At 39.2% G+C, this 27,052-nt stretch overlaps 1 protein-coding gene across 1 annotated transcript; it reads right to left on the bottom strand.

The window, feature by feature from the left end:
* Positions 1 to 5,697: 5,697 nt before the first annotated feature.
* clic4 (CLIC family member 4) lies at positions 5,698 to 25,801 on the bottom strand. Its single transcript, XM_086095239.1, has 6 exons — positions 25,342 to 25,801; positions 13,286 to 13,395; positions 9,168 to 9,293; positions 8,943 to 9,049; positions 7,290 to 7,471; positions 5,698 to 7,105 (listed from the first exon to the last, which is right to left on the bottom strand). The coding sequence occupies exons 1-6, from the start codon at positions 25,408 to 25,410 to the stop codon at positions 6,941 to 6,943; spliced, it is 759 nt and encodes a 252-aa protein (XP_085951365.1). The 5' UTR covers positions 25,411 to 25,801; the 3' UTR covers positions 5,698 to 6,940.
* Positions 25,802 to 27,052: the final 1,251 nt, after the last annotated feature.

Genomic DNA, 27,052 nt, shown 5'->3' with positions numbered 1-27,052 from the left:
ACCCACACCTGCAGAATAACAATGAACAGACATCACACGTTAGTTCAGCACTAAGTTGATTGCCCCTCTCTCTCTCTGTCTAGGCGTGTCATATTTACTTCCATGGTGCTAAAAAGTGTTTTATGGTGAACCTAAACCAAATTATTGGCAATGAAACAGCATCACTTGTGAGAGTATAGTGTTGTCGTTTCACCAATCGGAGACATGGCGGGGCGGAGTTTCTGCGTTGCGGGGATGGCCTTGGCAGTGGCTGGCAGGAAAATAAAGCCAGCGACTTCAAGATGGATGGCAGAGGCAAAACTTCGAAGGCGTACTCTCATCATAGACATGCTATGCAGCTCCAAAATGGAACCTGCTAGTTGACTTTAGCATAAACTAGCGCAACACACAATTGTGGATTCTTAACAAGCACTCACTGAGTTACTGAGTGGATACTAGACATGGAAATGCCCATTTTAGATACACATCTGTAATTCTTAACATACCAGACAGGTATTCACCGCAGGCTTGACAACACTGCAAAAAAATAAGCTGCCAGGTAAAGCTAAGGGGGTGGGCGTGGCTGCTGACACAACCAAGTCTTTTATGTCAAACCATTTACCCGTCACAGACAAAATAAAACAGGCAGCTATTGTATGCTCGCAAAGAGACTAAACATCCCGACAAAGGCACTTCGGAGGCCTGACGAACGTGACGTCACACCGTGTCTTACAAGCACACAGTTGACACAGGACTTAAAGAGATGCTCTTTTTTTGTGAGAGCCTTTGAACATTTACCACCCACATGTCTTTTTATCCAAACACACCCTCCCTTTGCACACAAATATCCCTGTGCTTGCTTCCCGTGAAAAAGCGCTGACAGTGGAAAGAAAATGGAGCCAAAACTGGCAGGAAGATTCTGTGGCTTATTGTGGCCTCTAGCGGCATATGTGGTGTACTGCAATGTCTTGAAACCCTCACTCTGTCTTTACCAGGCAACTGCAGTAATAAACCGCAGCTCTGCCACAGGGTGTAACTGCAAGACCCACATGGGGTGAGTGGCCAGTCAGGGTTGGGGGTGCAGCAGCTTTTGTGAGCCGCCCAAGGGGGTCTACCACAGACCCCTATCTCCCCACCACAGTAGCCACCGAGCCCCAGAGAGAAAAAGCCACCCCACCACATTTTAATGAGGGCTAAAATAAACAATGTGAGCCCACAAAACCCACCCTGACTGGTTGACTGGAGGCATCGGCGCAGGGCAGATAAGCTGGGCTTTTACTTGGTGGTTTGGGAGTCGATGGGCTAGCTGATGCGACACTAATGACCATACAACACCAGTTGTAAAAAACAAGGTACAAACACAATCAAATACACGTTAAGGAGAAAAATGGCAAGACGTAATAATAACAATTATAAATAAACAATGTTTACTTAAAAAATAATAATAATAAACTTGCTCATGCATGTTTGTATGCCAGTCAAAAATGTTTACTCCACATTGGCAGTTCCATGTTTCTGGAAAAATAAACTGAAATTGGTAGCACATCAATTTTCAAATTCTGTACACACTCACAAACATTATGGGGAAAAAAGTAGGCATCCTGTTCATTTGTCTGTCTTTTATCGCCATTGTTTAAGTCCCCGAACTGAGAGATGAGTTACAATACTGGTTGAATGAACCACGTACAACTGCAGTCATTTCGTCCCTGAGTGTTCGAATAAAGAGATGAGCTGTGTCACCGGCCAAGAAGTTTAGCTCACTGGGAATGCTCTGCGCTACCAAACCATAGATGGGTTCGATCTCCGACGGCAATATATGTTGAACAGTAGATTTTGGGGCAATAGATGTTGGGCACACTTGATTTAGAACATTATGTCGTTATTTATTTATTTGTCAAGTAAGACTTGAACTATGTTTTAGTTTCTACCCATAAAGGAGGCATATGTTAAAATAGCTATAATAATTTGGATGTGTATAAATAAATAACAGATCTCAAAAGGAATTTACAAGTTCCTTTTTCAACTAAAATTGTGTTTACTATTGTTTGGTCAGAGATTTTTATACGTAACCTTCATGTTTATTTTTCACTTTAAATTAGGGCTTTGCGAATAAGCCAAAAAATAAAATCGCAATCGTTTTTTCTCTTGGATGATTACTATTTTTAATCAATTTTAATAGAAATAATAAACCCAACAAACACTTATTTAAAGACATTTGTATTTATTGAAAAAATAGAAATACTGTGCAAAATGTTAATACTGCAACAATATATACTGATTTTAAATAGGTTTTAACGTAAACTTCATGATTTTACACACGCCTTGTAAACCACACATGAAGCATTCTGTCACTTGTGGAAAATTACAACTCACAGTAATATGAATATTATTGAATATAACAGAACTTAAGAACAATAGCTTTACAACAATAGCTCAAAAGAAGAACAGCTTTTAATAGTCCAGAAAAAGTGCATTTATTTATACATACCTCAATTTCATTGTTTAGATCATTCTCAAATTGTTGATTTTTAAAATGATGAATTAATCTAATTAATTAGATGTATTGTCCAGCTCTACTTTAAAAGAATACAAATTATATTGTAGTAATTACTTTAATTTTGTTTACCAGCAATCGGAAAGGACAAATTGACATCTTCTTTGAACAAATTGCAGACACGAAAAGTGAAACTATAAAACACACGAGCCATTTATTATTCCAGTCTTGACACCAGATGCCGAAATACTGACATTAGCAGCATTTTAAACCATTTTAAAAGCTTAAATATATAAGAATATTCTTGAGTTTCATGCTTTCCACCAATGTGCCACTCTGAATTACTCTAAGCACCCTGATGTGTCATGCAGAGCTATCAAAGGCTTATTTATGACTTATAAATGCCCACCAGACAAAACCACTCTGTTGCAGCCAAAAAAGACATTAAGATTGATGGGTTAATGACAGATAGTATGATTTGAAGGCATTTGGAAAGAAAAATACACCTTTGCTGGAGGTTCAACGGGGCCTTAGCACTCCTCTAACCAGTTGCAGATGAATACTTTTGAACACTGATGCCAATGTAACTTCTGACTGAAGGCTAACATTACTGAAGGGCCAAATAAAGGATACAGTTGCAAAATGTAATATATTCAAGCTAGGAAGGTACCATCTTAAAACAGGGTTTGATGTACGTCACTTTTAGTTAAATTCGTTCTCTCTGACTTGCACATAAATTGTCACAGGTCTTCAGTACGATTTTTATCAAATCAAAATGCATGTGCTATAATAATTCCTAAATGTTGCACAATAAAATAGTGGTTCACACGTCTGTCTTATAGTTTTGCGGTTTTTCGGGTTCAACTCTCAGTTGTGGCCTTCTCTTGTGGACTTGCATGTTCTCCCTGTGGTTGTGTGGGATTTGGTCTCACATTCCCAAATATGTTTGTTAGGTTCAGTGACGACTAAATCACTTGTAGCAAACAAGCAAACAAAAAATCTCTTAACAGCATATATATATATATATATATATATATATATATATATATATATATATATATATATATATATATATATATATATATATAAAACATTATTTATTTTTTTTGGGCTGATTGACAATTTAGACACATTTCAGTTCACTACATGAACCACTAGAGTCCACAATAAGGCTTGGACTCGCAAGTTAGAAAACACTGATCTCATCATTACTCTCCTAAATTAAAGCTCAAGTTATTAAATAAGTCTAGATGATGAACATAGACCGAGATATTTCATAATTTATATACAATAGGGATAGAGGAATGATTATTATGTGTATTATTCAGTATCTATTTTTTTTTTAGTGTGCAGTAATTGTGAATATTGCTGCTGTGAATTTCCCTAATGTGATGATTCCTGACGTAACCCTGGCATGCACACCAACGTGGAATAATTTTAGTAGTTTTGGTTTATTGAGTTTTCTGTGAAGCTATTGCTCAAGTTAAAAAAATATGAAGATGAATTTTGTTTTGTTTTCTGCTACTCGTTAAAACAGTATAATGTAATATTACTTACTGGGTCACTGCAGCTTTTAAAACATTAGTAGACAAATTCAACCACAAAATCGTACTGTATTCCAGCCATGAATTCCTTACGTATAGTATTGAGAATTCCTTTGGGCTTTCACAGACTAAACCAAATACAAGGCATGAAGGCAATGTTACACTGCCACATTACATGTCAAATGTACAGGGTCCATATGCAAAGAATATTTTTTTGCACATTGCAGGACCAAAAGCGAGCTGGGATAACAGTGTGTACCCTTGGGCGAGATACACGAGTGTAAATATTTTGCCAGCTGTATCAATGGGTGTTGTGTAAAAAGCTGCAAAGTGAGAAAACCAACCAGCTTAGCTGCGGGTGAATGCCAAATAGAAAATGTTCCATCTCGTTGAGAGGGAATCATGCAAACGGCTACACAAAAGGAGCAGATATCGATTGCTACAAATATGGGATTGGCAGTAAACTGACCCAAGGTGAAGTTCCTCCCTGTGAATTACTGTATAAGCACAGCCCATGTCTTTATGACCTCCAGTGACAGGGGAGCAGAGACTCGGGTTGAAACATGACACTAATGATCTGGAGAGCCTCCAACAACTACAGTTGACTTAACTTCACACCTTCTTTTTGTCAATTTGACAGAAAAGACTTGCTTGGGCTCCAGCTCGAGTTGGCTTTTTGTGTAAAGGTGGGTGACGGAGTGTGCCTGAGCTCACAGTGGCTTAATACACACAACTGGCTCGTGAGCTGCGAGGAAGAGAGAAAATAGACAGCAGACTTGGTCACCCCGAAAAGATGAAGTCCAGTACAAGCTTGAATCTTTTAAGTTCGTCTTTACAATATATGCCAAAAGGCAGTGAGTTTGCATAGTTTACAGTGGTGGAGTTGAGAAAAAAATTAAGTGAATTTAAGGAAAATGTGCAAAACGAACATGCGACTTATTAGAGCGTCTCTGGCACAATACACTCGACTGACAAAAGATTCATGTTCACTTATTTTATTAATTCCAGAGATATTTCAATTTCTTCATCCCCCCCAAACATTAACTTCTGTTGTCCGCCACCGCCCACCATTTTTTTGTGAATACAATAATGTACGCGAGTGTGACATACAATCTGGTATAAATATGCAACGTGGTACCCTGTCCTGTCATTGTTTATTCACATGTTTCCAAAATTAGCATTTTCCTATACAGAAAATCTATCACTAGGTCAAATCTCAAATTACAACTATCCAAAGACAGTCCAATCAGACCGCCATTTTAACTTGTGATTCGGAATTTTCCAAGAGTCTACATTAGATGGCAATAGCGATCCGGACGTTGACGTCATGCATAGAAAACATGTCTGCCACAAGCCTAACCCTAGCCAATGGATCACAGCAGCCATAAAAAGAGTGAACAAGACTGAGGATTTAGGATCCTCCTCATCGCTTGTGTAGAAATCACTTCATATCAGGTGATTCAATTACTGAATAAGTAGTGTAGATGTAGCTCGTTTGTATAGTTGTTAAATGAAGGCACATTGCACATGGTGGCTGAATCAGCACCATGTACCGGAAGGCGGAAGTCCTGCCTCCTCTGTGGCATATAGTCCATTAGGTTTAGAAAAATTGCAGTTGTTTACATGGCTCTTGTGTTGTGACAGTAAGCAATAAAAGTACACTCCACGGCACACGTCAAACACTGCCAATAACAAGTTTATTTAAATTTGGTGTTTGGAAAAAAAATAAAAACAAAACAGAGCACAACTTTGATATTATCTTGGTGCAACGTCAAACACACGCTTAATTAAAAAATGATCCGGCAAAGACAACAAGTAAGGCAAAGAGATGAAAGCTCATCTACAATTTAAATCCGAGCGGGCAGGAAATGGCCCGTTTCTTCCAACCGTGACCATGCTATATGTATAAAATTTACACAATGCAATTCGAGCAATCAAAACAAATATTTACAAGTCCTTTCAGCAAAAATGTATCCTAACTAAATGTGGGAGAAAATAACGTTTTGCTTTTCTGCACTATATGCTTAAGCTCTTTTAGAGCTACCGTAATCATCAATACATTCACTACTTCAAGATTAACCAACACGCCGAAGGTCAAAGAAAACTGGCGACAGGTTGGTGTCTTTTCGTCAGTCTTCTACTTGGTTGTTTGCATGGCGGATCGTTTTATCTTCCACAGTCAAGACTAGAATCTTCGTCCATCAGCTGCACTGCTACTCGAGCTGAACCTTTTGCTTCAGAGTCATTTTTGGCATGGCTGTTTCAGAGGACATTTCTTCTCCATGGCAATGCGGTGAACCATACAAGGCATGACTGGACATTCATGTGTGAAGCTACATATAAATGAAGCTGTATAGACCTCATTTATTAACTGTTACTGAGAGGACTCGCCTGCAGAGCTACAAAATGTTACCCGTTTGGATGCCAGCTGGAATTACAGGACCTTAATTAGCAGATCAATTAGATAAACAGGTTTGGATTAGTTTTGGTCAAAAACACTGAAAGACTAAACACTGTTTACAAACCAATGGGTAAATGCTTCGGATTTGTTTTTTGTTTGTTTTACGGTTTTGCTACTCTACAAACAGCTGTTCATGGCCTTTCCTCCGCGTGTAGAGAGAAGGTCACTTTGAAGGTCACTTATCAGAGAGTGAGGGGGATTGTGACTTTGATAAGCACTGATAATGAGCTGGCTGCTTGACTGTGGCAGCGCCTCGCAATTCATCGGCAAACCGAAAAACAAAAGTGGTTCATGTTTAATGAAGCCATTTGCTGGATTTACTACTAACATATTCGTGATGAATTGTGACAGGGGGAACGATATGTAGAGTTGACTTTCTCATGTCGTTAGCACTCCAGTCCATGTGCTACGGGGGGGTGGCGTGTAGCGGTACCGGGGGAGGAGGGTTCGAGACAGGTGAGCTTATTTGACAAGCCGCTTGGCTACATCTGCGTATGCAATCTCAATCTCTTTGTCACTGGGGCAGGTGTTGGTGAACTCTTCGCGCGTGTAAGCGTTGTTCAGGTACTTCCAGATGGCCGTCATCTCCTTGGGGATGTCAAATCCTCTGTATTTCTTGGCCACCACCTGAAGGAGCAGTAGGACAGTTTTTAGAGTTTTCAATTAACACAGCCTACATGCTTAGACTACATGCAAATTCTACTGTAAGCACTAAGCATCTTTTGGTAAAAAAATAAAAAACCTTTCAATATGAAACTCTAAATCTTCAAATTAGATAATTCCTGTATTAGCTATTTATTGCAGCTGGCACCTTGACAATATGCAGCTTTGGCAGCAAATTGCAGTCAGTCAGGGTCATTTCTTCTCCGTCCAAGAATTTGCGGGTGGAAACCTTGACGTCCTCGATGCTGTTGTGATCAATCTCATCGGGCAAAGGTGAGCGAAGATATTCATCCAGCTTCTGCAGGGTTTTCAGCAGCCCGCGCTCCAGACCTGCACAGAACCACAAGGAATTTGGACGTTTCAATTCAGATTCAGTCCGAGGCAAACCTCCCAGTTCAAACATATCACATCTGACCACACGGGGGCAGTATTTCATCAACAAAGACTCACAGGCTTGTTTTGGACGTTAAAAGGTAGAAACCTGATTAATGAAGGCTTAGCTTTTACTTTGTGTACGTCTTTGAAAAGTTTATAACTGATTGCAGTAAACATCATTTAGTTTTTTTTTTTTTGTTCAGAATGTTCAGACAACATGGAAAACATTACAGTACATGCTTCAACCTCAAGTCAATTTATAGTAACGTGAAAATAAAAATATGAAAAGAATGTTTGCACCATTATTCAAAATTAGTATATTATAGCGCACTTAATCATAGAATGCAGAACCACACTGTTTACACTAGCTTTCAGTTTGTGGCTCAATATTTTCTCAGGGCGGAGAATAGCCAAATGATCATGGCATTTTAAGACGATGGTAAAAAATAAAAATTAAAAAAATCTTAAAGCATGCAGGAGAATATTTCAGTCAAAAGACTACATATTCCAATAACTTTATCACTGTACTGTTACCATTTCTCAGACAGTTCGTGTGTGTGAATTAATTGCAAACAAGGGATGAATTTGTGAACATTAGTCCAGTTTGTTTTTCTTTCACCGTGCTCTACCAGGTGAGGAGTTTAAGGACATGGGGAGGAAGCAGAACAAAAGCTCAGGTGTTGTTTTTGGTTATGCTTCTAAGCCACCAATCAGGGCAGAGCAAGATGTTGCTTAGCAACCTCAAGAGTCTCCAAGCCTGGGCGATTCCTGGCTGCCTGTTCTTAGCCCATGTAACTACATTACGGGTGTATGCACATATACACCTGGCTTTGTGATGTATTCTACCACAAAAAAAAAAAAGGACTGAGGTTTAGATTCAGTTAACGATTGTGGTTATTGGCTTCGATGGTTGAGATTTAAAGGGGGAAGTCAACCCCCCCAAAAATTATTGACAATAATATGTTCTATGCAGCCCCGCTTGTTTAAATATAGTATTTTGGATAATATTGCGTTAGTGGACTATGAAATAAGCAGCAAAATCCAGCAGTTTTGACCAATATCAGAAGGCGGCAATTTTGCCATCGAGTGAAAATAACATCACAGTTGCTCAAGTAACAACCAATCACAGCTCAGCTTCAGAAAACAGGTGAGCTGTGATTGGTCATAGCTACAGCCCTGAGCAACTGTGATGTCATCTTCAGTTGATAGCAAGTGGCAAAATGGCCGCCCCCTGAGATGGATAAAAACAGCTGGATTTTGCTACATAACTCGTATTCCACATATGCAAAATTAATCAGAATGGCATGTTTAGACTAGTGAGGTAAAGAAATGTTTAAGGGTTGACTTCCCCTTATACGAGCCAGAAAATACTTTGTTAATAAGTGTCACATGTCCACCATTTTTATGTGTCAAAAGGGATCCCTACCTTCATTTGCATCTGGCTTTGAGTTCTTAATGAAGGCAGAAAACTTGGCAAATATATCCATACCAGCTGTGTTTGACTCAGGGTGTCTCGCACCAAGTTTGATGTACCTGCACATAAAATATATGCATTGTAACAAGCACTTGCAGTGTATTTTGCAAGGATGGCACAGAGTGGCCAAAGACAAAGTCATGGGTACTGCTACTACAGAAATGAAAGACTTCTCACTTGGGCGGGCAGAGGACATCCTCAAGAAACTCCTCAATCTTGTTGACGTCTGTTTTGACCTCGCCATTGAAGGTAACGAAGGGCGGATGCGTACCTGGCGCAAGGTTCTGCAGATCTGCGGGCTTCCTGCATGACACAGAGGAAAGATTTGACGTGAACAAACTTGACAAAGTTAGCTGCTTTATTATAACCCTGATATTCAGATATGAAAAGTAAAATAAAGACAATCTCAAAAATTTGATAAAGCAAAGATGTTCATTTTAGAGGCGACTCATCAAGAAGTGACAGCTTTTATTTCATTGTGTGTGCGTGTCTGCTTCTAGGGTGTTTGTATGTGCTTCGTTCTCTGTGGCCTTCAAGCTTGCATTTGCATTTCAATCCAGATGTCCCTGTTGGCAGATGACACTGACACGCAAACAAAAATGTGTCGAAGGGTTAGTGTGTACACAGATGCTTCATTGTCCTCAACATTCAACAACTCACTGGGCTATGAACTGTAAACAAAGTTAGCATTTTGCATTAGCCAAAGTAATAACAACCACTGGACACTAGATTCACTTCAAGTAGTAGTGACTTGTGATGTTCAAACTTTTTTCCCCGTCAGTGAGAAAATCCCCTTTTCCGGTCGAAGCACACCCCACCCCCATATAGTTGCACGGCAAACAAACGCAAGCAAAACACGCGGCGCTACACAATATAACCTAGCATAATAGCGCTAAATCTATCAAATAAACCTATCGTCGCTGTCCTGTGAAAAACACTTATATACATTTTTGTAATTTTTGACATTTTTGGTATGAAACTAAACAGATATCACAAAAACTTTATAAAAAGTCTTTTTTTTTTTTTACATTTTTGGAATGAAACTGAACGCAGAGATCCCAAAAACGAAAAGAAAAAGCACTTAAGTGTTTTTCACAGTACAGCGACGATATGGTAAAATGAAAATAAACTATATAACAACATACAGTGTGTTATACAAAAATAAATGTTCCCTATAACCTAGAGCGTCTTATGTATGAAAATGTTTTAAAATAGACCGTTCATTTAAACTGCACCTAATAATACGATGTGCACAATAATCGTAAAAATATGGTAATAAACAAAGAACAGAAACTCTAGACAATAGAGCTGTCGAGGTAAAAAGTTCAAATAAGTGGGCAAGTTTTGGGACAAGGCCTCCGTGGCTATCAGGAAATAACACCAACCCTTTGGCATGCACAGGGGAAGTGGCACCCTTGGCCAACAATATCACTCAGCAGTGGATAAGAAGCAGCCACAGAATCACAGACTTTCATTACTGATATAAAATATTTGACCCAAGTTCCAACAGAGGTCAACTAAGGGAAAATATCCTATTAGACTTGGATCAGTGGCATCGATACTCATTTCCTCCTTCAGATTTAACACTATGTACTGTTCTTCTAATTTAACACAATAATAAAACAGGCTTTGTTTCACAACAGTTTGTTATTTTGCCGAAACGCAAAAGCTCAAACCCGATCAGTTAGCCATCATAACAGGGAAGAAAAAGCATGCCTACTGCGCCTATACTCCGCATAACAAATGCTTGTTTGACGAGCAGGCAGGAAGCAGGTGCTGCTAAGTAGGTGAACATCCGCCATCACCTTTTACATTATGGGATTTTATTAGCCTTCTTGAGGTTACAAGCCCTTTGCCACAGTATGCAATGAGAGCTAAGGGTGAATATACCAACTCAATGCAATCTGTCAGACCAATATCCCTTTCCACTTTTTTGTTGTCAAATTATTTGCCTTATGCAAAGGAGCCGAGCTGTGGAGAAGGGGAAGTGACCAGCTACAATGAACATTATTTGATAGAAAATGGGAGGAATCCTGAATGAGAGTCAAGGAAGTTTGTCGATAGAGAACAGATGTCCAATTGACCATGGCTGAAAATAGCCTGGCATTTGGATGGTGTGGCTTGACAAGAAAGAGAAAAAAACATATTATATGAATCATACTGAGGAGATAAACATAGCTGGGTTGGTAAAGATTGCTTGCTGGAATGTTCTCTTGCAACTGACAGGAAATGCAGTCAGCATTGCAGAGGATCACCAAATTTTGATCTCTGTGATGATAACACGTTGTCCAGCCAAGCGGACAGGATGTGTGTGGAGTCTGTAGCCTCAAACGAGCCAGGGTGCACGTTTTCTCAAATTTGCTTCAGCTTGGGAAAGGGTCATGGGAAAACCAAATAAACAGTGGGGAGACTGTGAGCGTGTCAGGGGTGGGGCTGTATCAAAGTGTTACACAGCTTCTAAGACCACTGGAGAAGTACACCAACAAACCACAACATTATGAACACTTGAGGCACATATTTCACACTAGGAAAATCTCCCAGGACAGGACCAAACCAAAAAAAGATTTTGTTCCACACAAACTTACTTACTGAAATGTGGGCATGTTAAGTTGACCGCAAAGCTATTATTCAGTTGTGTGAATGGCATCAGGTGAATAAGTGCACAAGTCAATTTTGAATTCTGCCATCTTGTGAATATATTTCATTGTTCTGCCTGTGACTATATTTAAAGAAAACTACAGTTGCTGGTTTACTTTCAAACTCAGCTTGTAGCGAACATGCGCAGAAATACCAACCCTAATCATCCCCTCTTGGGAGCATTCTCCATATTTTGTTGAGGAATATTTGCGTGTGAGAAAGACTCCCAACAACACTAATATTTTATTTATTAGGGACCGAGGAGCTACACCTATGCAATGTCCCTATTGTTTCTCTACAAATTATTCTCTCTTATTATAATTATGCACAATTAATCAAATTTTTGTCTGAACATACATGAAAATTCCCAAAACGTTATATGTATATCTGCCCTGGAGAACAATTTCATATTCCAATGTTGTCATTGCAAAAAAATGTTAAAACAGCAATGACAAAAATGTACTGTGCCCTACAGAGGATCAACAAAGCGCTATCCGTAGTCTGTTTGACCGAGGTCAACACGTGCAACAAGATAGAATACAACTATGCACCTCCTGTATGTGAAATGAATGATAATGTAGGGGAAGCTATAGTATATTTAAATCAGAAAATATTTTATTTATTAATGATTGTACAATTACGACAATTTTATTGTCTAGTTTTATGTACAGCATTTTGTCACAGCTTTGGTTGCTGTGAAAATGTGACATTATATAAATGAAGTGGAGTTGAGTAACTTGAGTTCAATTATATACCGGTACAGTGTTTCCCACACCATGTTAATACTTGGGTAGGCCACCCAAGTAAACTGGCCACCACCCAAGACGTGTTCAAGAAAATGTAATAAAAATACAGTGGTACCTCAGAGTTTGAACACAATTCTTTCCTGTGAAGTGTTCTAAGTCCAAATTGTTCAACCTCCGAAAAAAAAATTTCACATAGGAAATCATGTAAATGCAATTAATCCGTTCACACAGAAAATTCTTCTTTTTTTTTTTTTTTTTAAGTTTATGTAAATACATGTACACCCTGTTTTTTTTTTTAACAGCTGGGGGAGGGGGTCCTTGTGCAGTATTTACGGAAGTAGTCACAGTCGGTGTGATAATCTCCTTCCTAAATCCATAATGGTCCGTAGCACTGTCGGTTTTTCTTTTCTGCCACTGGAACTTTCTTTGGGCCCATGTCGAAGAAAATTGTCGTGGAAAAATCCAAATGCACTCGCGAATGTACGGTGCACCTCCGGGAGTATTGACCCGCTCTGACTGAAAATCAGCATCGCTTCGTCTCCACTGCCACAACATGAGCATTCGGCATCGCTCGGGCTTCACGCGGCTACCTGATCAAGGTACGTTTGGCTTTGCTTGCTTTGCTTGGGTGTTCAAACTCCAAGAATGAGGTCAAACTCAGAGGCATTTTTGACTCAAAGTCCGATTTGTATGAGTTCCGAGACGTTCGAACTCCGAGGCTCCCCCCGCCAGAGTCCACCCACCCAAGTAGGTTTCAAATCTGTGGGAAACACTGCGGTGCTATATTTTCTAAACGAATGTACAGTACATAGATGCACATTTATTTACAAAATGTGTGACAGTATTGTACTGCAAATTGACTAAAAAGATGACAAATAAGGATAAGATCATGAAAGATGAGGATGGACGCACCTCTTGAGGTCCACGGTGGTGACGTTGAAGACGACACCTTTAAGCCAGAGGATCATAAACAGACGTTGGGAGAAGGGACAGTTTCCAATGCTCTCCCCATCACTTCCCGCCTAGGAAAAACAGAAACCAATTTGAATCAGCAATGTGTGTCTTTTTTCCCCCCCAACATGCTAGCCACATAAATAAATAAAAAATTGATCTCCACATTCCTATGATAATATCATTTGCAATTGCCAGTATATCATTAAAAAAAGCGTAGACTCATCACTCAAGAATAAATAAATAAATAAAACCACAAGTAGAATATGTTGTTGCACACACCTTACAGTGAGTGCATGTGTTGCTATTGTACTCTGTCAGAGAGCCCTTTACAAACACTTCTTTTACACATGGCTGGCTGAATGAGAGTACCGGTAAAAAAAATAAAAATAAAAAAAAAAGGTCTAAAGCGCCGACTGCCTTCTCTTATGCTTGATTACACTTTGCCTCCATTTATCTGGAGAACTACTTTCCAGAGTAAGCGGAAACATCTGAAGTGACTCAGACACGCTGGCTTCTTGTTTCCTATAACTCTAGACTCCACAAACAAGAGTGGAAGAGTTGTACAGGGATTGAGATCAATGCAAGTGGTGTGTACCCCCCTCTTAACAACAAAGCTCAGTCTTCCACAACAGACCACAAACAAATCTCAATACATTAGTTAACTAAATATATCAGGCCAGATGTGAAAATACAATGGATTAAGTGCAAAACAATAACAGAGAACAATGAATGAAAAAATAAATACATTTAAAAAAAAAAAGGTTAAAAACTGCCACTGAATGGAAGAAAAAGCAAACGAAATTTTGAGTGTGCTCCTTTCTAGTGTGAACAGGCTGGCTGCTGTTGTCCTCTGTGTAACAAGCAGTGGGATGACCCGCTTTCATCTGCTGGTTTCCATTGTACGGCGGCTGGCCCCCCACAACAGCCCACCCACCTCCCATTCCAATTCAATATTGGAACAGCTTGGATCACCGTCTGTTCTACAAATTGATAAATGAACATGAAATTGGTTTATCAGTCGAACCTATGCACATTTCATGAAGCTTAACCAAAACAATGTGCTGATCAATCAATTAACTCTGGCCTCAACTATGGTTAATTGGTAGATTTGGGTCTAGATCAAGGGTAAAAAAATGCAGCACAGCAACTGTTACCATGACAATATCAAACACACGACATGAACTACCAGCCACTCAGTAAGAAGGACCTTACAGGTAAACCAGCAATATTATTTACAAATAACTATTTCCTGTAGTTCATCACATCAAAATGAGCAACAGCAGCTGACAATGACACTGGCTACTCCACAGTCTCTTATCACAGCTGTCAGTGCCTAAATAGAACAGAGTGCAACTCCCTGCCAAAGACAATTAATCCAGATAGAGAGGCAAATTACGGGAAATGGGGAGGCATTAGGGATGTTAGGTAGTGGTTCTTTAGCAGTCGCAAGAACAAGCAGTCATAATTGCTTTGCGATGATGGAAATAAGGAAGGCAAGACTTCAGAACTCTGCTCAGTTCTTTCTTCTCCTCCTCCTCCATTCCATCCCTCTCTCCTTATTCTGGGCCCCTCTATTGAGTTGGGGGAGTGCTGAGTTTGCCAATGGAGGGGAGAAGGGAGAAAGTATGCCAGCAATGTCCTGTCAGTACTGTCAAAGAGGGCGCCTTGTTTACTTTACATGATAATAATAATGATGGTAGAGTTCAATTTCACAAGTTGCGCTTCGATTCAGAACGGTTCACTGTACTATCCAATTCATGTGACCTGCTGGAGTAATTGGGCAAAATAACAGTAGGCTCAATCCCATCACAAATTGTGGATCTGTAAAAAAAAAAAAAAGAATCTAAAAACAGGGTTGCTCGGAATATCTGTTCTCCAGCCAGAGCTCCTAGATAAAAGCATGCCATTCAGAAAGAGCTTCTACAGAACATTCTATACAGAAACAACACAAAGCGCTTTTTGTTTGTAGTTTTAGGCACGTCACCAGTTAGCAACTGGCAGCCCTACTGCCCTGTTGAAGGGGAGGCTTAGTTTCACATACCAATAAAATATGGGGGCAAGACAAGACGTTTATTTGGACGTCCTTATAAAGTGAAGAGCACTTGGAAAGGATGCACATTTTCCCAGGATGTAAAAGATTTGTTCATAGTACCTTTCCATTGTGTTGTCTTACCAAGAAAAGGAAAAAAAATGCACGTATTGCAGACAGTTACATCATCCTTGTCTTTGACAAAGACTTAACACTGATGTAAATAGGCAATATAAAAATCCGAGTTAACACAGGACATGTCACGATTGCCAACACACAATCTCAAACGGATAGGACTTAAACACACACTGGTTTGATTATCTAACGTCAAAAAAATGCATACAGCTGCCTAATGGTAGGTGTGAGTCATGCTGGAGTTAGCTCATAGTCAGCAGTGCACTGAGGAGCCAATCATGTATCTGATATTATCTCTCTCAGACATCCTCTAGGACAGGGATGAACAATTACTTTTTTCTAAGGGGCCATGTGAGAAACTGGGACATTAATTAATTACATAAACCAGGTACTGGTTTGGTCTGCAAGATGGCAGAAAACAGGAAAAAATGTTGCTCTTTTTTTCTTGAAGAACAATCAAATGTTTATAAATGTCTTATTTTGAAAAACAAAGATAATTTGTCCGTTTTCAGAGGACTACAAATATCTGAAAACATTTAGTACAATTTTACTTATCCTGCTTTCTCAGCTGTTCTATTACTTATGAACACCTCAACGCATTAAAAATACACTTTAAAGAATTCCTATGATCACTATATTATCGTGCAGTACTACATTGTTGCAGGAGGAAGCAGTCAGGGACAATGATTCCATTTCAGTCCAGGCAAGGTCCAGCCAGTCTAAGCTCACGCCTAAATTTAGCAACTTGGCGGCCCGCGCTCACCCCTCCCCAACGCACTTTATATTCTAAAATTGGGTGGACTGCTCAACAAGTTCAGGCCACATTTTGACCGAATAAGGAGCCGGCGATGAACAACCCAGCAGCTTTCCTCTCTGAGCTGTGACACGCAGCAGAGATTTTCATTTGGGACGGGCGCAGCTATGGTAACACCTCTCTCTATTAAGTGGACAGCTGTCATGCATGCTGATGTAGCATTTGCTCAGTGACACAAGTGTAACGCAAAAGTGATTAAGTTAAATAAAAAATTATTCAACGTATAGTGGTTGGCATAACCAGTGTTACAGGAAAATGGAAAAAAATATATACAAACGTTCCGCCTTTCACAATCCAACGAAGGAATGTAGTTGGTAAAAGTGAAATCCTCGCATTTAGGTGTCACTTTTCACTACAGATAAAAGTACTGTATTCTAAATCCTGACCTAGACCAGACCACGATTCAGATTATACATTTGACAGCACAAGAACTCCACATTACATCAACACTAGTTTATCCATCTCAATTGCAATAGTGCCTATTAGCAAGTATTGTAGTATGTCTGAATTGGGTTGGCGATTACTAATCATTCCCCGAGTTTAACAAAGCTAGAGTGATGAGTAGTAATAAGTCAGATCCTCCTGGATTATGGCAGCACCACAACATCCCATGACACATCTCTGACTCATGCTGGCGTCACTCAATGGAAACCTCTCAACTTCCCGCCAGACACAGCACTACTGTGCTGGTGCATTAAAGAAAATCATTAGCTACAGTGGAAAGTGAGACATAACCACGTTACTACTTTATTGAGGCTCAGTGTGGAACGGTCCTGACCAGGATTTTGGATAGACAAGAAGACTTTTTACTGATGAAAAATAGATTTTTTGTAAAAAGGGATGAAGAACAATAATGTGGGGGATCAAACTGGCATAACACCTAAGTTTATTCTTACTGTTGTTGCATACACAATCATTAAAACTTTAGCGTGCTCATTAGGGGTGTGCCCAAAAAATAGATTCTCATAAAAATCGCGATTGTCATTTAGTATGATTCAGAATCGATTTTAAATGTCCCTGAATCGATTTTATTTCAATTATTTTATACCCTCTTGCCCTTGTTTGTGTGTGTCTTTATTGGGAGCACTGTTCATGTTGTACACGATTTGGCCACTTAGGGGCAGTGTGGTTCGGCTCGTTCCAATACACTGTTAAGTTGTAGCCACATAGAAGCAAAAACTCATGATCAAGTTATTCCACTAAAAGTTTAGTGTAGGATGTTAAGATGCTTCTCTATTTATTCCTGAAGCGTTTTGTATGAATAGTCGTTCTTTTGAATGATAAAAGTGCCACGGGTAGCGCGCTAATTAGCATTAGCGAGTCAGACTGGAGTAGATCATGACAATTCTTTGCATATCTATAAATTGAAGCAGAAATCATTGTCAATCAAATTATTTGTAATCTAAAAATCGTACTGAATTGATAATTGATTACGAATCGAATCGCAGGCCCAAAAATCGGAATCGGATCGTGAGACAAGATTCCCAGCCCTAGTGCTTATCATGCAGGCTTCCACCCATACAACAGGTCCTCTGTTTAAGATGGGCATACACTGTATGAATAAGCACATTTCAAGCCCGATTTTCAGTGGGTCAACTCACATTTACATGTGTAATTTGTCTCGAAATTATTCACCTAAATAGATTTGTGATTTTCAAATTTTTTGAGATCCACAAACATTTGCGACTTTCACATGTAGTTTTCAGTTCCACAAATATATCTGCAATTTGCACGTGTTTGGTAATGTTGTGTATTCAGTTATCATGGCTTACCATTTGTAATTGCTCAATTCTGCTTGTGAGTTGTTGAATGTGCGGCTGTGGATAAGTGGTCACGCACATTTATTTTTGAGAGCTTATGTTGCCTTGACAGAAAAACTTTCATCTTCTATTAATTTTTTTTCTTCTACGCTTCTGGCAGTGGCCAAAGAGGTAACAGTAAAAGAAGAATGACTTTGGGGCAAAAAAGGCAAAAAAAATAAACAAAACAAAAACGGTGCTGCTGTAATACTTACTCCGTCTCATTGACTGGTGTAAATATGCAAATAGATTTAGATATTTGGGGACCTTCTTATTTTTTCAACATTGAAAATACTTCCTACCTCACTGCTGGACTTATTAAAAGAGCTATTTCTCTTTTCTCTTCAATTAAAGGTGTTCATATGCAACACTAAAACGCTTGTGTTACATGAAAGCTACTGAATCAAAACACTACTGCCACCTGTGGCCAAAAAATGAAACTGCATTTTCCACTTTTTCACATAAAAAAAATGTGATCTCATGATGTCACATCCGCACACAGAGGGTGGGAAATTCAAACCGAATCCTGTCTGAAAACTATTGGCCAGAGACTTGCAGGAATTGCCATTATGAACAGCTAAAGGTGTTAATCTACCAATTAAAAATTGTTTCAGTCATAAATGGTCAACGAAAAAGGCTATTGTAAAGATATTTGGGGGCAAATTGTAACAAAATGCAGCTTTAAACCTGTACTAGGGATCCACTTTGAAGAATATGGCACAATGAAACACAAGCAGACTGGATTGTATTACAAATGATTGAGTTACATGTAGGTTAGGTACGCATGCTCTGCTCATGCATGGAGCCAAACACATGAAAGAAACTGAACGTATAAACCATTTAATAGGGGCTGAACACACCATGACATGAACAAAACTGCTTTAGAACTAAATCAAACACAAACCACAAAGCAAGCTTGGAATCCTTTTTTGTAGTTTACGTCCCTTCAGTTTTCAGAAGAAAATAGTTGTTTTCATTTGTGTTTGGGTTACACTGCAGCCAATAAGAACACTTTCTATCCCTAGTCAGTTATTCAAAGCTAGCAACCTTGTACTGTATTGCCATTTACAGTAGTGTCAGCTTCTGTGCTCTTTAAAGTCTTAAGTAATAAACCATTCATCTTTGTTCCCTCACTTGTGATGCTGACAGCAGCATCGCTCTAGTGCTTGAGATAGACAAACAGTAATATCGATATTCCTCGTTAAAAGAAGAAAAAACAATATCCCTTTCTTGGTTGTTTGGAACAATGCTGTGTGTAGAAAAATGACAAGCCCATAATGAAAAGGTTTATGGCTTGGAGTCGCCAAAGGTTAAATGATTTTTAGATGAGCAAAGACACAGTCACATGTGACAACGTACAGGAACATTGCAAGCTTTAACTACTTACTGTCATCATGTTTCTATAAAAATAGAGAACTTAAAATAAAAAAAAATTAAATCACAAGACCAAGCAGGGTAGTCACACCCTCAAACTGATAGCTACATATTACTCATGGACTCTTGTATTAACAAGTCAGATAAGAGTTAATAATTAACATGAGATATTTTCTGGAAACAAAATAGTTTTTTCATATTTTTTAAGACATAAGCTTGTTTAATCCTTTTATAATTCCAATTCAATTGTCCAAGTAGCTTGAATTCAAAATATTTTTGATTAAACAATCTTCCAAAATCTTGCATTTTTAGAAAAAGTAATTGTAATCAATTCATTTATTTAACAATTCCTACTGTACTTTCAAATTTTATTTCGACTAGAATGTACTGTAAGCGTTGCCAATGAATATGATTTAATGTGGCAGGATGTCTGTTTTGTTTCGCTATCCTATTGTCTGATATTGTACAACTTAAAACTAATCCAATGCCCACCTCATAGTCACATACGCACACACACACATAATGACCGACTAAAATGTCCTCACTTCACAAAAATGTCCTCATTCTGTTGGTTAATAACATATTTTGGCCATCACAATGTAGTATGTACAAGTACACACACACACACACACACACACACACACACACACACACACACATTCAAATTGCTGGCGTACCTCCTAACTTTTTATCATAATTATTATCCATTGCGACTTATTTTTACACAAAGAATTCATGAGCCGCATACTTTCCCAAAAACTGTTGTTGCATTAGTTCATAGACTATTTTGGAAAAAGTATTGTTGATCATCAAGATGTTTCTTTGCAAAAGTGATTTGTGTGTGTGTGTGGGTGGGTGGGTGTGTTTTTTTAGTCGACCATGGTCTTCACCTTGGAACTCTCCCAACGAGACCATTTTTGCAAAGTGTCTTCCTATAGCACGTATCCCGCTGAGGGGGCGAATGTTTACAAGAGTAGCGAATGTTGATTTTTTGTCAGGGTTCGTTCAAGGTCACAAACATTCACCAAAAGTCTTTCCCTTTTTTCTTGTCGCAAGGAAACCGGTTAAAAACTGTGGGCGAAAGTCTAGCCAATATGCGAATTTGCAACCTTGAACAAACCGTGACAAGAAATCCCTCAGTAAGGATATGGGTTTTATGGTTGAGTCATGAATGATCTTAAATGGGAAGTCAAGTCAAAAATGTTCCTTACATTTAATATGTTCGAATGGAGATACTCGAAAAAGGTGTCATTATAATTCAGGGTTTGTATTGGTTGCTTGTTTAGCTACACAGTTGTATCAGTTGATACAGGAGAAAACAGAAACGTTATGTAAACTCCAGCACAGCATTAGAAAATGGAATAAAATACACAACATAAAGAAATTGCCACCTGATAGATATTCAATGAATCCATCTAAAATATGCACTCAAAATAATATTTACATAAAAAGGGCTAAAAAAAAATGTTATGACACATTAGTCAAATAGTGCCCGCCCTACATCACACATTTGAGAGGGTGCACAGACCAAGAGAGGAGGGGCAGAAGGAAAGAGCTGGCCACATCATGTGTAAACCCTTCCCGGCCTGCGGATCATGTTATCTCTTCAGTATCCTGTGAGAGATTTAAAGCCCTGAGGAAGAAATGACCTGGATGAATGAAAATACAATATCCACCAGCACACTGTGACTATGCTGACACGCCGTCAATATTTCCGGTTGAGGTCAAAGTCCTGGTTTCTGAAACATTCGGGAATACCGTTTACTCCAGTATACGTGGCAAATGGGAATACTCCCATCTAAATGGCGACGCACGGACAACGTCATGACACAAATAGACGTCATTCCCGCAGCTTACTTTCTACAAATGTTTAGGTAAAGTGCCTGTATGCCCCCTTTAAGCCACCTTTAGCAAAGGTTACTTCTGAGCAACGTTCACAAAAGGATATTACCCACAAATTGGCACAACTCTTCACAGCAGCAAGATTTAAAGCAACGGGGCACCGACATAGTTGACAGGCTACGCGAAGACACTCGAAATTTATGCTCAAGACTTTAAAAATAATAAAACTTTTTTTGTCACAAGTGGACACTATGAAACCAAGAAATATAAGTTAAGTTATAACACCTTTCCATTATTTATTTGAGAATGTGCAATTCCAAAATCAACATAAAACATCAACATCATAGTCGTTCACAAAAACAACAATTAGTATAATTTGTATTCTTTTCTCATTTCATTAATATTTTGCAGGAAAAGTCTGCAAGCGAGCGACATATGTTAGCAATACTGGCTGTCGCACAACGACGTCAGTTGGGAAAAGTGTGGTCAAATCTGTGTGAAAGTGTGTTGGCCTTTCCTATGTTCGAAAGGAAGCACCTTTTCATTTCTCCTTGACCCGATGTAATCAAAGGTTTAGGAATGGTGGCATGAAGGTTAGGAGATTTGACTTTCCGAAGAGGCCACAAGATTCATTGACTTTCAAAACCTGAATATTGCCAATTATTTGGGGTTTGAAAGCGTTATTGACTGCATGTAAACCTATACTAAAAATTAGGACCCGACCAATTTATCGGCCGATTATTTTCCCCTTAAAGCGTTATAAACGTTATCGAAGAAACCCGAAGTTTCCGACGCTGCGAAAGTACCCTGGATGCACCATTTTGCATGTATATCATGATTAGCAACTAGCAAGTGTGTAGCATATGTTATTTTGGTTATTCTGTTGTCCCCGAGCGACATCCCATTTGGAGTTAACTGTAAAACTAAACCCATGACAATAAGAATAACACCCACTGTATATTTAAAGGTCTTATATTATTCAACTTTTCAACATACTAAAATAGTTCTCAAATGTGTAAAAGACATGTCTGTGACATGCATTCGTCAAAATTGACCGTAACTGGCAAATCTCCCGCGAACGCTATTTTGCCGTGAATGTCTCCGATTTGCCGTGAATGCTTGTAGACATTTACAAGCGGTTATGAATAACACAAATGTGCACATTTAGGCCACTGCGCGGTCGCAAGCCGTCTCGTCAAGACCACTTAGCGGCCGGTTAGCATCACAAAGTCATGTCAACTAGGTGGCGAGTTGCCAGTCACGGCAAATTAATCACCGCGGATTGTATCGTGACAAAACAATACACAACTGCTTCATATTATCCAACCACCGTCTGCTTTATCATATCTGACCTCCACATGACAAATGTACCTCTCACTTTAGGCACTAAAAATACACCAGTAATATGGTAGATGGTGCACATCTCTTATTAGAAAGGAAGGCAAAATCAAAAATGTTACATCTTTCCCGTTTGCAGTCGTGTCACACTGTTGGGACCGATCCATTAAGTTTAAACGTGTTGCTAATCCAGCTCTGAACGGGCTTTCACTAACAAAACAGTCCTTTGAGAAATTACGTTGCTACACATCCTTCAGAAATAAAAGTAATCCACTGTCTACTCAAAGACTAGGGACGAAGGAAGCAACCACTTTTTCCTGATCATTGTTTCCCCTCTCCACGGAGCATTTGCGAGCAAGGAGAGAAAAAGAAAGGAGCAGCAGCCAGCTTCGCTCATTTCAGTGGGCGTGACAAACCTTTACCAGAGGTGGTGCCACTAACCCGAGGGGGTTGGGTCGAGTGCACTTCCGTATCTTTTTGACATCACTAAATCACGGAAATTTAATCTGCTAAAAGCACACATTTTGGAAAGAAGGAGAAAGCAAAAGAGGTCGCGGACTGACTTTTTTCATACCTGGTTGGATTGTAGACAGGCCGGGGATTCATATTATTGATAGAAAATCCCACTAAAGTGCATTTTGATACTATGGGACCTTTAAATACAAAACGTGCTTCGTTAGTAAAACATCACTAGCCTAGCGCTAATGCTAAAAGCGGAGGGAGGATATAATTCAAATGCTAACTGGAAGTTAGCATCAACTTCGGTAGTGTTTTTCCTTCAAATAACGAATCTTCACACACAAATGGTGTGGGAACACATGTCCACAGGTAAGATAATACGACACAAAGGCAAAAAGTATTCTCAATGTGTGATTTTTATTTTATTTTAATAGAATTCAATTGTAACTTTCTTCTGTACTCAATTTAAGTGTGTACACCATGGATGCACGGCACCGTGCTGCCCCCAAGAGGCCAAAACGCACAGGAACAGTCAGTATTTGTTATTACTGTTTTTTCACGTTCTTATTTTTATGTTGTCATTGTCCTTTCAAGTTACATTTAAAGTTGATATTTCAAGGATTCAAAGCATTTATTTTCTCAAAATTCAAGGATGCAAACTTCAAAGGATTTTTTTTGGTTTTAACACACATTTCCACATGACATGGCACAAAATAAATCCCCGAGGTGTACCATGTTAGCCCAGTAAGTCCCAAGACTTGTGAAAATAACACAAGATAAAAATATATAAAAGAAAAGGTTAATGCTTAAAATAAAAATGAGTAATAAAAAAAGGGGCTTGAATTTCACAACATAATTTGTGCAAAACAAAAACAAAGTGCAGGGATGAATGGGCATGAGTAGTTGAGCAACCTTAGTAGTTGAATAAATGCTAAGTTTTGAGATCACAAATTGTTTTGATCATGATTTCAATCTCAATCAAATAATAGTGATTGCTATTTTTCAGCCCGATTATGTACTCTAACCATATATAGCACAGCAGTTGTAAACAAGTCAGAATAGTTTTATTATTGACACATAAATCTATACAATAAATGAAATTTGTTGATAAGGTCATACACTTTGGACTTGTCATTCAAAGCAGAGACTATCTTAATATCGAAAAGTAGGGGTTATATGCATTATAAATATATTTTAAAATAATCAGCCGATCAATCGGTATCGGCATTGGCCTCAAAAAATGCATATCGCCAGGCCCTACAAAAAAATGTTGGGCCCCCTGCAAGGGGATGCTACTCAGTCATCACCCAAAAAAGCTGCACTTTACATCAGCAGCAGTTGAAAATGATTTTCCTACTTGAACCCAACACAAAATGACAAGACCAACCTAAATTATGACTAAATCACAACAAACGTGTTGCCAAATGTTGTTCACACTTGGGTGACACTATACATCTCACTTAAGCAAGTGTGTAAAAAGTGTTACAATTTGCTGTTTTATTAACCACCAATACAATGAAATGAATACAGTACAAGTTTTTTGTTTGTTTGTATACAGAAGCATGCACACGGACTGTACCACCACTCGCTCAATTCAATACACATTATCCCCCACAAAGCACTCCCACCTTCCAGTGAGCCAAACGCTCTTTCCCACCCCCACCACCCCTTTCTCCCCTTTTCCCGCCCTGCAAAAGAAAGCGTAAATAATGAGCCATATAGTCATAGCAGTCAGCACAGCAGTAAAAAACTGAAATCCAGACTTGATAGAATACAGCAAGGCCAAGACGAGCCAAAAATTACATTCAAAATCGGGTTTAATGGCCTCATTGCCCTGCCGTAGTAATAGCAATTCCATATACGGTGCATTCAATATAACCGTATAATTTACTAAAACATAATGAATTTACTGTACACGAAAAAAGACAAGAGGGAATAAAACAAAGAGCGTGTTTGAACAAGGCGACAGGGAGAACTGCAACCGCCCTGTCTGTGTCACTGCAGGGGTTGTGCATGTACGAGTATGGAGCTCCAATTTGCTGGAAGGCTCCACAAAGCAGACAATAGCCAATGAACTAAACCGCGAAAGGGACATGTTAACGTGACCCCAAATGGCCCAGCACATGGCGATAGCAAACGCTGCATTCGTCTTGGGGAAGTGTCTCGTGGGTTTATCAGACAGCAATACGCTCGAAATATAAAACTTCTGCCACGCAGTTCTTACCTTGACAAACAGTTCGATAACAGGCTCGTTGTCCGCCTTCACGCCGTTTTGCGGTACCGACAGTGACATGGCGACCGCTACTTTCTGGAACTTCAGCTGGAAGAAAAGACTTTTCCTCTAGTCTACCACGCCCAACTTAAATTGGTTATTTTCTCCACCAACACCCCCTTTGCCGCACCGAGGTCCAGGCTACGCTTTGTCTGGCCAGAGCCCGTCGCGTGTGCCGGTGTCGCACAAAAGCCGACTGGATAGTGGATTCGGCCACGCGTTCCCGCACCAACGTCCCCGTACGACTTGAAAGAGTTGAAGTGACGTCAGTGGAGTTCGACGCTTGCTTGTTAAATCCAAGAATACCGTAACTGGATTTAATTTTTTTCCGACCGTGATGTCAGATAGCGGTAAAATACGAAAATGTGGGAGGGATTGTGAGGCGGAGTTAACAATGCCCCGTTAGAGGACTGTGGTGGGTTCGCCCCGGATGTCCTGATGTGGAGTGATGAGACATCGTACATGTTTACATTAGGAAAATATCACTGTACGCCACCCAAAAAAAAGTCACAAAAGGTGCAGTATATATTGAAATACATTTCAATTTTTATATAAAGAGATTTGATAATTGCCAACTGCACACTTGATCTCACTGCCACAACACAGCAGTTGTGAATCACTGGTAAAGAATGATTTAGTCATTTTAACTACACACGATGAATACTCAGTTGACACAATATTCTCATGGTAGTAGTACGGTACCACGCCACCCGGTGGCGTATTTTTAATGTTATACCGACAGGTCACTACACTCCTCTCTTGACATTTTCAATACTGTACTTTTTGCCATAGACCCAGTCATGTGTACAAAGACCGCAATGCTCTTTAGTAACGCGTGGTACAGCTGAATTTGTTTTTGAAAAATGTTTTTGTCCCTAAATAAGCACCTGTGGAAATACAGGTCTTTCTTTGCTCCCTTTGACTATCCAACATAACTTGTCCATGGTTTGCTACCATCTCAGGCTCAGACCACTCAAGAAAACCATTAAGACAACACCAATAGTAAATGTGTACTTTTTCTCTACTTTGCTTTTATATGCCTTATATACTTTTTAAATGCCTTGAAAAAAAAATGTATTTGAATGTTTAACTTTATGAAGGACAAATGAGTTAGACTCAGGTATGAAATGTGCTCTATAATAAAGCTGCTTTGCCTTGCCTCAATTCCATTCTGTATTTTACCTAGTCCCAAATCATCCAGGCCACATGGTGTTTGATAGGTCATCTGCTTCACAGTGAAAACATCCTATTTAAAAAAATGTTTTAAACCTTTTTAAAGCAAAATTTGGATATCAGAGTTAGGGACCTAATTTAAATTGTTTTAAGTTTATCACTTCAATAATTTAACACGTAAAGTCAACCCATTTTTTTTTTTTTTATATATGTTTTATGCAGCCCCACTAGTCTAAATATGGTATTCTGGTTAATATTGCGTTAGTGGAATAAGAGTAAAGCAGAAAAACCCAGCCCTTTTTATCCATTTCAGGAGGCGGCCATATTGCCACTTGCTGTTGAGGGAAAATGACATCGCAGTTGCTCAGGTCTCAGGTAACAACCAATCACAGCGCTGCCTCAGAAAACAGGTGCGCTGTGATTAGTCATTGCCTGAGCCCTAAGCAACTGTGATGTCATCTTCAGTCAACAGCAAGTGGCAGAATGGCCA

Source organism: Leptonotus elevatus, chromosome 14 (genome assembly GCF_054856555.1).
Source record: "Leptonotus elevatus isolate MCC_2025b chromosome 14, RoL_Lele_1.0, whole genome shotgun sequence".
In the NCBI taxonomy this organism is placed as follows: Eukaryota; Metazoa; Chordata; class Actinopteri; order Syngnathiformes; family Syngnathidae; genus Leptonotus; species Leptonotus elevatus.
This window is presented reverse-complemented; position numbering and strand designations above follow the sequence as displayed.